Source organism: Apus apus, chromosome 1 (assembly GCF_020740795.1).
Source record: "Apus apus isolate bApuApu2 chromosome 1, bApuApu2.pri.cur, whole genome shotgun sequence".
NCBI lineage: Eukaryota > Metazoa > Chordata > Aves > Apodiformes > Apodidae > Apus > Apus apus.
Genome location: NC_067282.1, coordinates 190,355,687 through 190,367,703, shown reverse-complemented (window position 1 = coordinate 190,367,703; position 12,017 = coordinate 190,355,687). Strand labels below are relative to the sequence as shown.

At 36.9% G+C, this 12,017-nt stretch overlaps 1 protein-coding gene across 7 annotated transcripts in view; it reads left to right on the top strand.

Moving 5' to 3' along the window:
- CPNE8 (copine 8) overlaps positions 1-12,017 on the top strand; it is a 90,362-nt gene that overhangs the window by 55,617 nt on the left and 22,728 nt on the right. For 6 of the 7 annotated variants that reach the window (XM_051629987.1, XM_051629993.1, XM_051630003.1 and 3 more), the window contains 2 exons: positions 2,761-2,836; positions 9,307-9,360. In XM_051629987.1, the coding sequence (XP_051485947.1) occupies positions 2,761-2,836; positions 9,307-9,360 (130 nt within the window). The remainder of the gene's footprint in view (positions 1-2,760; positions 2,837-9,306; positions 9,361-12,017) is intronic. The other variant, XM_051630041.1, reaches the window with a different exon arrangement.

The following is a 12,017-nucleotide window of genomic DNA, read 5'->3' as shown; positions in this document are numbered from 1 at the left end:
ATGGTATCCTGGGGCCACAGTAACAGTCATCTGAGAATATAAACACTGCTGGAAACATTGTAAATCTCAGATTCTAGGCTCTCTTACCTTATTTTTTGTCCTCCGTATTCATCCTCCTTCTCCAGCTAGGTAGTTGATTTTTTAAGTATTGCACAGTTCCCCTTACTCATTGACATATTTCTGTCATGATTGTCCTTTCCTCCATTGTTTTTTTCCTTGAGTGATTTTCAGCACTTCAGAACTTAGTGCCAAAAGTGGCAGATTTAGGGACACACGGTTCCATTGATTATTCTAGGTGTTAAGTGTCTCTGATTCAGTTTTCTGATACGCCACTCACGGAAGACAAGAGTCTTTAAGTCTAGGAATACTTGGTGTTAGGAAGGCAAAGAGAGTGACTTCTCTAGAGTCTCAATCCAGAAACTAATAAAGAGATCCATTTGGTGAAGCGTGATCATGAATACTGGGGGAGGTCAATGCTTTGTTTTTCTGAACGAGTTATATGTCTGGCAAAAACAGATGTTGTCCAACAGGCACTGTTAGCATCTTGCAGAGCTGCCCTAGGGGAGGGATGTACATCCCTCTGAATACTGAGTGTTAAGATTCAGGTTGATGATCTAAGTGCAGAGGGCTCTGAGACTGCTTATGTAAGTCCATACCTCATACCTTTGTAACATGATTAGTCAGAGGAGATATATCTGTCTAGCTCAGTTCTTGTCAGTCTATGCATATTGCCACAAGGAAAGAAGCCTTTCGAGTGTCTCTTAGAATTAAAGAAACAATTAATTTAAGTAGTGCAGATTTTTTTTTTTTTCCCCCTGAGATAGCCCAGTCTGGAACTGCTTGTTTCCTCTGTTTGCTACAGCATGTTTGTAAGGAGCTATTGAGCTATTGTTTGAATTTCTGCCTTTGAAATATACAAGCTGACTTGAAAATTTTAAGGAAATTCTTTAAGGAAGAACTGTTAGGAAAGGAAAAGGTTCCTCTTCAACTGAGGTACAGTTTTTGCCAGTGCTATTGTTACCCAAGGTTAAATACACCTTATATGCCAGAGCCCATACAGAACTCTGTCTGGACGGATGGTTTCCTCTGTTTCCCTGGTTAAATAGTCATTGCAGTTTGGAGAGCATTTAATCGAAAGGGATGATACCTCCAAAATATATTTCTTGACAAAAGTCTTAGTCTATCTTCCCGGAAACAATTTTCTGATCCCAAAACAGCATTGATTCATGAGAGGTGGTCCCTTCTGAATCTGAGTTATTAGGAGTATCTTTACCATACAGTATTTTTCAAGCTTTCTTATAGTATATTTTGCTTATTTTGTGTGCATTACATGATGACTGGACCTTTTAGTTGTTTTACATGTTTTGTGAATTCATGTTGGTTTCTGAAAGCAGGATTTGTATTTGGGTTGTTTTTTATTCTTCATTATGATTAAATCAAGAAAAAAATTTCATGTTGCTATGTATTGTTTCCATTTTTCCTCTTCTTGCAACATTCAGATTTATTGAAATTTGCTTTAAATATTTATAGCTTAATTAGAAATATGCTGTATTTCTTAAAACCAAATTTTACAAGTAAAAAAGTAATAACATTTTGACTTGATATTCTAGTTTGCCATGAGAGGGAAGGTATAAAAGCTTGTTTCATGGCTCACCAGGTGTGAAGGCAGAGTGGAGAGGAGATAAAACACCTTGTTAGGGAACAACTGAGAAAACAGAGGGAGGCAGACAGAGGCAGAGGCAGGGGGGAAATGGGAATTGGAAGAGCAGTGAGGAAAGTTCAGCTGGGAAGAGTGGCAAATGGGAAGAGGTCGTGTGACTGCTGGGAGTTGTGTCACCAGCTGCCAGGCCCTCACCTCTGCAATCACTTCCATTCTGGGTACCTGACTGAGATATAAATCTGCAGTTCAGTCACTCTGGCAGCCTTGGGGTTTCTGTGTCCCAGCTCCCTGACCCCAGCTGCCTTTCTCAATGATGCTTCATCCTCTACCTTCCCTCTGGCCACCCTGCTCACAGGGGCTCCTTGGCAGTGTGCCATCCCCTGGTTAAGCATTGACGAAGATGTTTTCAAAATGTGGGTGATAGCACAGTATTCTCAGAGCAGGAATAGCATTTAGAAAGGAGAACCTTGATAATCACTGCTTTAGTGTTAGCTCAAGATCTGCTTTCCAGTCGTGTCTTAATACTGAGTAGCCTCAGTGGATTGCTTTTCTCCTCCCAGATGGGAAGACATAGCAGCTGAAACAAGCTTTGGATCTTCCTCTTAAAAGTACCATTCAGTGTCACATTAAACAGATTTCCAGGGCTGGTCTTTTCTGTTTTAGGTTACTCCTTTCACACTCTTAGTATCTGCCTTTCTCTCACATAGTCTTGCTCCCAGTTCAGTCTGTGGTGCCAGTGGTAATCCAGTGAAAAAAATGGTGCTAGTCTTTGGCATCCCAAAGCTTCAGCTTTACAGATTCTGAAAGCTTACATTGGCATTGGATCACTAATTTACAACCTAGTCCTCATTGTGCAGCCATCAGAGAGGTTTAAGCTAATGCTTTTCACCTCTACATTTTTATTAGTAATAGCATGAACCCACAACAGATACACACAGAACACAAAAATAAAGACTTTAAAGCAAATTATATTTTTTGCCATTGCTCCTTTCTTGTTTGTCAGTTCATGTTGGCTGTTTTTCTTTTTCATAAATATATGTTTAAATTATTAAATGCTGTGTGTTTGATTTGAAAACTTTTTTTTTTTTTCTTAAATACAGTCACGATTTCATTGGGGAATTCACAACAAGTTACAGGGAGTTGTCAAGAGGGCAATCTCAGTTCAACGTTTATGAGGTAAGTATTGTTAGTATGTACTCACTTTCAGGAAACAAATGAGAACGCTTCCAATATTTTCATGGCAAACGGGTCAAATCTTCACAGTGCTTGTCAAAATCAAACTTGGAAATTATTTCACATTTCTCCTTTTATAAAGAAGAACAGAGAATCTTAAAGTGTTGCTTCATTAAAAGATGTAAAGACAAGTAGGTGTGTGTGCATGTGCACACACATTGGGCTGTGGTAGGGCAAGAAGAACACTTCAAGCAGCTGGGTTGTTATGACATAACTTGGAGCAAATACTGAGTTACTCCCATTTGTATATAAACAATTTGTCAATTATTTCTCCTTTAGCCAACTGTTACACGTTCTGTGCTATTTTCTCCTATCCAAAGAGTATCTGGTGGCTCCTATATCAGATGCAGAGTCACACATCTTTGACCTTGATTGCAGAGTTTAGAATCTTTAGAGTTTTGATGCAGGGATTACAAGTGACAGAGAATTTTGCTTACTTATGGGTAAGTTTTTTCATGTGGTTACCATCTTTGCTTAAAAATCTGCATCTTGTTTCTGGCTTAGGATTCATATATCTGCCAGCTACTTGGATTGACAGGCAGTTGCCAATTCAATCATAGAGTTTTATTTCGTTAGATGTCTTCTAACTGTGATAAGACCTTATTGGGTATTGTAAGTGAATGCAGACACATCCACATTCCCTCTTAGTCTTTTTTATTTTCTTTTTTCTCCTCAGGGCCCTGTCGCAAAAACTGTGCAGGCTTGTTTTTTTTCAGATCAAATAAATCCCTAGTTTAAGTCTTCTTTCTTAACTTAGTCAGATTTCTGGGATTTAGCAAAAAAGTAAACTTTTTTTTTTTTCCAAGATCAAATTTTGCTATTCAAAGTATGCAGTAATTTATTCTTAGAAGCAATCAGTGAGTTTGCACAAATAAAAATTCAGATGCACAACCTTGAAGTGTCATAAAGGTACTAATGTTTTGGCATTTTTTTCTTTTTTGGAAAGGTCCCTTTAAAAATTATGCCAGATTTGGGCACAAAAAATTGAGTGGAAAAAGAAAAGTCTAAGCATTAAGACTCCTGTATTAAAAAAAATAATATTAAATGGTTATCCCTGAAGAGTATCAGTTTGGAATGAGAAATGTATCATGAAATTCCAAAATGTGTTAAATAAGGAGAGGCAACAGGAGGAAAAGATTTAAAACCCAGTTTGTCACTGAGATGTGTCAAGTTACAGACTCTTCTAAGGAACTGTGTTATATTTTGCAGTGTTAAACTCCAGTTTATGTATTTATAGATCCAAGAAATTTCATTTTCAGTTTTGAGTTCCCATTATTTTTATGTGTAACTTAGCTCTCTTCAGCTTTGTCTTCAGTAGGTGACAGTGTGTAGTACTGTAACTTCAAATACTGTCAATGTGATCCCCAGCTAGGAGCAGTACAAGTGAGACAGAGTTATGCTACATCTGATCTAGTAAATTCTGACTAGATTGTCTTCATCTAGTGATCAGTTCTGGTGCTGATACAACATGGCTGTCCTCCTTTCTGTGATTCTGTGACATAGGAAGTCTACACTACGCTGTGTTCACATACTGGCTTGTCTAGGTCTCTGTCAAGTGTATTTCATCATGTTCTTGGAGTTGTCTTTCAGCATTTCTGTAAAAGAAATTGGTTTCTTTCCCATGGTAAAACAAAGTGAAGTGCTGGAGTGTTTCAAGTTCCACCTCTTTTTTTTTTTTTTTTCTCTTTATTTTTTCTTTTTTCTTTCTTTGTTTCTTTTTTTCTTTTTTCTTCTTTTTTTCTTCTTTTTTTCTTCTTTTTTTCTTCTTTTTTTTCTTCTTTTTTTCTTCTTTTTTTCTTCTTTTTTTCTTCTTTTTTCTTCTTTTTTCTTCTTTTTTCTTTTTTTCTTCTTTTTTTCTTCTTTTTTTCTTCTTTCTTCTTCGTTTCTTCTTCGTTTCTCCTTCGTTTCTCCTTCGTTTCTCCTTCGTTTCTCCTTCGTTTCTCCTTCTCTTCTCCTTCTCTTCTCCTTCTCTTCTCCTTCTCTTCTCCTTCTCTTCTCCTTCTCTTCTCCTTCTCTTCTCCTTCTCTTCTCCTTCTCTTCTCCTTCGTTTCTCCTTCGTTTCTCCTTCGTTTCTCCTTCGTTTCTCCTTCGTTTCTCCTTCGTTTCTCCTTCGTTTCTCCTTCGTTTCTCCTTCGTTTCTCCTTCGTTTCTCCTTCGTTTCTCCTTCGTTTCTCCTTCTCTTCTCCTTCTCTTCTCCTTCTCTTCTCCTTCTCTTCTCCTTCTCTTCTCCTTCTCTTCTCCTTCTCTTCTCCTTCTCTTCTCCTTCTCTTCTCCTTCTCTTCTCCTTCTCTTCTCCTTCTCTTCTCCTTCTCTTCTCCTTCTCTTCTCCTTCTCTTCTCCTTCTCTTCTCCTTCTCTTCTCCTTCTCTTCTCCTTCTCTTCTCCTTCTCTTCTCCTTCTTTTCTTTTTTTTCTTTTTTTTTGCCAGGGGTATGTATACAAATGTCAGAAAGTGTCACCCCTAATTTAGGTTATATGGATAACAGATAACTAAGTCTAGTTGCCTGATTGCCCTGAGTATCCTTTAAGCATTCTTTTTTCACCGAGCAGTAACCTAGTGCTTAGGTACACAACAGTACCTAAGCATTTAATTCAGGATTCTGATGATAGACATTCTTGATGCATTTGCATTAAAACTCACTGCTGTCTCGTGATACTGATGTGATGATGGTATTTGGGAACAAGTGGTCTGCTTAATTAGAGCAGTGCTGCCATGAGATGCTCCTTGCAAGGGCTCAAGAGTATTCACATGGAAATAATGCAGGTATTCCAGGCACCTGTGTATTTCTCCCTGTGAAAATACATGCTATGCATTTTCATATGCATATATCCAGCATTTGTGCTAAAGGTTTTTAGCACTCTCCATCTCACACATGCTCATAGACAAAGTGTGTGGATAATGCCAGATACTTTCAGTTGCTCTAAGGTGAAGTACTGAATCTGTAGGTATTGTTCTGTAGGTCTTTCATAGCCTCACTTAACTGAGATTTCCTAAGGCACTTCTTTATTTTATTTTATTTTATTTTTAAATTCACTGTTTTGTTGTCTTAGTCAATTCTATTCTCATTTTTGCTGTCTTTAATTTCTGGATACGAGCATTCATGCAACATACAGCATGTGATTTATACAACACAAGAAAACTGCTGTTAAGAGAAGGAACAGTCTGTGCTGTATTTATTGTCCTAAACAACAGAGGAATGTTAGAGGAGTCTGAATATTAATTTCATACTCAGTGTTTCAGATCAGAGTCACAAACCCAAAGAACTGTGTGTTTGCCTTCATATTATACTGTAAGTGATACGAACAGTTCTGCTGTGTGATGCCACCTGGTGACTTGTGGATTCATATGGGCTGTAGTTGATTTTGGGGTGATTCCATGACTAGCAGTCTTGAGGACTGTGTCTGTTCCTTCTCTGTCCATTCTGGTAGGAGAGCCTGTTACTGTACTTAGACTCACACATGTCCAGATTGGTGAAACTCCTGACCAGCCTGTCTGCAAGGTCTTCCCTGATGCAGTCTTAGTCCCGTGATTGGAACTTCTCTTGGTTCTGCTTTTTCCAAGAGTGATTCAGAAGTAAGACAAAGCCAGCTAATTAGTCATTGTTATCCTGGTAGACAGTTTCATTTCAAGACCTCTTCTGTCCCTCAAAATAAATACTTAAGAACTTGTTCCAGGGTTTAGTTATGCTTTTTGAAGGATTTAGGTAAGCTTCTGTGTTTGCACTGTGAGTTCCAGCATCAGGCAGTTCACATGCACAGTATCTCAGAACTGAAAAGAGTTTTTTCTTCCTCATGGAAAGATACTCGTGTTAATAATGAGAAGACAAGCTTATGTGACTTGAGCCATTTATTTATTTATTTATTTATTTATTTCTGTATAGCATGCTAATCTTTGTTATTCCTTAAGCTATCTTTTGGTCTTGGACTACTGCCATTTAACTTAAATATTTTGTAAAATGTAATATTCCTAATACAGGTGATCACAAATATGATGGTTTAGGTAGGCCCTAATGTAGGGTAGGGAAGGAGGGTGCTCCAATTATGTGCTGCACTTTTATTTTGAAAACCATCAAAGGTGCTGCTGCTCAAAGCAAGACAAAGAACTGAAAGCCATGGAGTTTTTTTCCTTACTTAGATCCATGATCAACCCCAGAATTACTGTAATTTACAGCAATTTCCTATGGATAGTGTCACAGCAGAGATTACTGTGTGCAGTGAAAATGTCCTCTCTTGTTGTATCACTGGCATGGCTCCTGCCCTATCAGGAATATTCTGTCATAACATCCTAAGTGATTTTGCAGTTTCTTAAATAAACTACCAATATCTTACTCCCAGGAGTAGTATGTTTTTGCTGAGCATCCCATGTTCACCTCCCCATATTGCAATCCTCTGAACTTTGGTGCTGCTTCTCTTCGGTCAGTCTGTGCAATATCAGAACAAAAGAGATTGGACAAATTCTTTTTTAAATTATTTTGCATTTACAAATTGACCCAAGGCAGGTAGAGGGGTTTGTGTTTGAGTGGATGTCCCGTATTTCCAGATTAGGAGCATTGGTATAACAAGGTGTTTTCAATTTACTTGATTATTTTTTTTAATAGGTAGGAATTCCTGTAGCTTCCTAACTTACTGCAGGGTTGTAAGAATTTCAGAAGGTAAAAACGTGTTGTTTTATTTATTGAGTTATTTGAAATTGGAGAAAAAAACCACAGAATTATGATCATAATTATAGTACCTAGAATTACAGGAGATAGACAAGCTGTGATTTAATACATCTTTGATCGCAAGTTAGATGCCTTGTTTCCCATGATATTTCATTCCAAGCTCTAGTGCATTCTGTAGCAATTCCTAGGAACCCAATTGTCAAGTTACCTGATGCAGAAGATTCAGATTAATCTCCTTTTTGGCATTTAGTGACTGCTGGCAAAAAATATGCTGCTAACTCAGGCCTGACCACTGGATTCTGGAGAGTTGTGAAGGAAAGGCCACAGGGCAAGCAGGCAGTCTGTTACTTTCATTTTCCTCTTCCAGGCAGTTGTCAGCAGGACCCACTTTCTGGCTAAGATTCTGGTTCAACAAGAATTCTTGCACTGTGTATAAATCACTATTACACAGATTTAATCTATTCTTCACCAGTTAAGACACTGTTAATAGGAAGGACAGAGGTTATTTTGGGGGGTTTTCAGTGTTAAGGTTTATGTATAATGCAGTAAAAGCTTTGAAGAGTGTTTACCAGGCAGTTGTGTGGCATACTGGAGAGAAAGAGCCACTCTTATTTAGCCTGTTTAGGAAGACTTGAAATGATAGTTGTCTCTTTCTCCCTTACATTTCACAGCTGTTCTTTATTGTAAAAGGAGCATAATCTTTGAATGTAATTTTATTTTAGTTAGGGGGTAGAGAGTTTTTGGAAGACTCATAATACTCCCAGTTTTTCAACATTCTATAGCAGTAAGTGGCTTAAGGGAATGTTTTCATTCCTTGTAACTCACAGAATTGTCTGTGAGTAGTGTACAGTAAAACCTGGCCCTACGCCACAAGGATCCGAGTTTCCTAGTTATATAGGAGATACTTCATTGACCTAGTAAATAATGTTTTGCTTCCAATTCCATGTGCAGTTTTGAAAAAAGGAGGAGTACATTTTAATGTGTATGTAATTAAATTAACTGGGACTTGCCTTTGAGTGGGTAGGTGCTCAGAAGGGAAACAATTTTTATTGGTGGCTACAGTGGGAAACTTTATAGGTGTGGGTTCAAGATATTAAAGTTTTTTCATGCTTTATAGCTCAGTCTGTGAAGAGTGTTGTGTATGGGGAGTGCAGTGAGCCCCCTCAACTCCTGTACACCAGTCAGGTGATGGTCTGTGTCGTTTTCTTGAAATTACTAAGCAGTTTCTGGTTTGGGACAGTATGATCTGTCCCTCCCATTGCTCTTCCTGTCAACCAGATCCTGTCTTTGTACCAAATACAGAAATGAGGAGTAGGACAATTCTCATGCTTCTCAAATAATACTGAGGAGAAGATGGAAGCAGATTAACTAGAATGTGAAGAGGTGCATTTTGAGATGGAGAAGTGGTGACATGGTACTCTGAAACACTGGACCCAGGATGCAGAAAAATGCAGAATCTTGTGACAATTCAAATAAGTGGTTCACTGAGCACTCAGATTTAATGAACACTCTCACTTCTGTTGCCCTGGTCTCCTCTTTGTCAAATGTGAATAACAGCACTGGCTTGCCTAGCAGGTACCATGAAGATGTTTTCAGAGATGCATAAATCCCAGCACCGAGGTGCACAAGTGGGCAGTATGCTGAATAAATGTAGAATTCACTGAAAGTAGACTACATTCTGCATTGGAATTATTTTAACACCTTTATGTTAAATCATGAATCATACACTTTAATGTTTGTATCTGTGTTTCTAGGTAATAAATCCAAAGAAAAAAGGAAAAAAGAAAAAGTATGTTAATTCTGGAACAGTAAGTAAATATATTTTATGTTACTGGATGCTTTTCTTTTCTCTTAAAACAGAGTAGAGTTGACTTGTAATTTAACAGAATTAGAATAGAACCTTCTGTGAAGGCCACAACATGAAACTCTTCACTGATATATAGCATTTATTTTCAGATTTTTTAAATTTGAAGTGTCTGATAAAAGCTGTGCCCAGTGTGCTGTTAAGTTGCCAATGATTTCCAAAATGAGTTATATCAAAATTTGAGTCAAATTCTTGAAATTATTGAATGGAACACTGTTATTTTTTAATCTGAAACATATCTGCACTTTAAAAAGTGAATTTTCTTTTTGAATTTAACTGCTGAGCTTGCATCAGTAAAAGCTAGTACACTTACCATGGTTCAACCAAAAAGAGCCAAAATTGTTTATTACCAACAAGTTTTTTGTAAATTTGCATTGAAAGATCTGTTAGTATAGTTTGGGATGAGAATTTAATGTTGTTTTGTTCATATTCCATGCTCTGTTTCATGAACCATTTGTTAGGAATGCAAATAATTCCCTTCAGGACTTTCTCAGCTTCCATGTTTCAGCATCCACAATGTTCAAAACATCAATTACAAAAAGCAAAGATAAATGTGGAAGAATTATATGTTGGAAAACCTAATCAGATACAAGATACATTTTTTAAAAACACATCCAGCATATGGATTTTTTCCCCATGAACAGCTCCTCTGCAGTCAGCAGGGCTCCTCTCACTCTGACCTGTAGCCTTGAAGGAATGTTTTGTCATTCTCACATTCTTGTATAAGTCTGTTCATCTGTAGGAAAATGACCACTTATTTTGTAACTCTGCTTTAAGTTGTAAAAAACAGGCAGAAGCAGCTTCTCCATGAAAACTTAGCATACATTATCTGATTTGTTAGATAATTTATTTTTTGCTGACATATCCTTTTACTACAGTTTAATGTGTAAAAATAAAGTTCTGTTACGCTAAATTAGTCAGAGGCTTATGAAAAGTGATTAGTTTAAATCAATACTAAAACTAAGTGTACTCAAAGTGGTAGATGGGATAATTGGCTTAGGGTACAGAAGAGCAAAAAAATGCATTTACGTGTTCTATTTTCCTGTTGATTTTGGTTTTAAATATTTTAACCCCTTCACAGATACCTGTCTGTATTTGAAAGAAATATTTTACTCATGTTTGGACAGACAAAATCAACTGTGTCTTCTTATCCTTTGTCCAAATTAAATGGAAATTTTCAATAAACAGTTAGCAATTTTCTTTCCTCTTCCCTTGACTGTCAGTGTTCCCTGTTGTTGGTTCTGTAATTTCTTTTCTTTATCAAGTCCTGTTTGCCCTCATTTGCCCTCACTTCTGTTAAGCCCTTCAGGGATCCCTTATGCTTCTCCAAATTGTCACTTTCCTGTGTGTTTGCCTGCAGTTTTGTTTTTCTTCTCCCTGTCATTCATCCAATATGTTATTTATTCCACAGATTTCTAGATTTCCAAACCAGGCACTAAGACCATAATTCTCACTAATAGGACGTTGCCTTCTGGAAAACCTTAAGTGGATGTAGATCATTAACTGCTATCTCACTGCTGCTTTTAAGGGCAGTGTAAACACAGTAGCCATCTCAGTTCATTATGACTTATAGGGTAATTTTCAATTCAGACAGACAAACTATACTAAACAGAAATGTTTCAGGATACATTATTAGCTTTGAACAAAGCAAAGTAGAGAAATTTAAAATTAACTAGATAAAACTTGGGACACTGGTAGTAAACACGTTAGCTGCTTTGGAAGAGTCTTATCTGTTTCAGTTTACCTTTTAAAATAAGATTCACTGAAAACATTTGCTTAAAATAATTAGGAAGAAGATGATCAGCTGTGATAACAGATAAAACATTAAAATGATGTTCAGTAGGAAAATTTGTAGAAATTTCAGTCTTATATGCAATACTATGCCACCAGTAGTCTGGAAGAACTTTGTAATCTTCTTCTATTTTCATAGATAATTTGATGGCTTTAAACTTTGCAGGTCACTAAGAATCACAGAGAACCTGTGACAAAAAAAGTGGGATACAAGACAGACTTACTACCTGTAATCTCATTCTGAGCCCAAGTTTACAACATAGGAATATTTTCTATTTTCATATTTTGCTACAGTTGGAGGCAAATAAAATTGTGACCAACTTCCATCCACTTTTTATTCCTTATATCATCAGTGAATTTGGTTTGAGTAGTTACTTAAGCATTTTTCACTGACTGCTGATGCATTTATGTTCTAAGAGCTTTGTGTCACTTTGTAAATAAAATGAAAATAATTTGGATCAAATTCTTTCCTTCGTAAATGTTCTGCAGTATATGAAGATCTTGAATGCTGGAGCTTCTCCACTTGAGTTTATACTTCTGTGACTCAAGTGCTGATAATGCCAGTAACACCTTTAGACCACTGTTTAGGTTTTGGACCTATACATTTTCTGAATAATAAAAGCTGGGACTGAAGATATTTCTTCCAATTTTTTATATATTCCACTTTATTTTTTTAATATATATATTTCAAACATATGTAAAATGTACTAGATTTTTGCATACTTGACTGGCATCAATACTCAGTTCCACTTTTGATGTGATTTGAGTTCTTTATGCAGTGTTGAAGTACTCATAGAATAGATACATTGT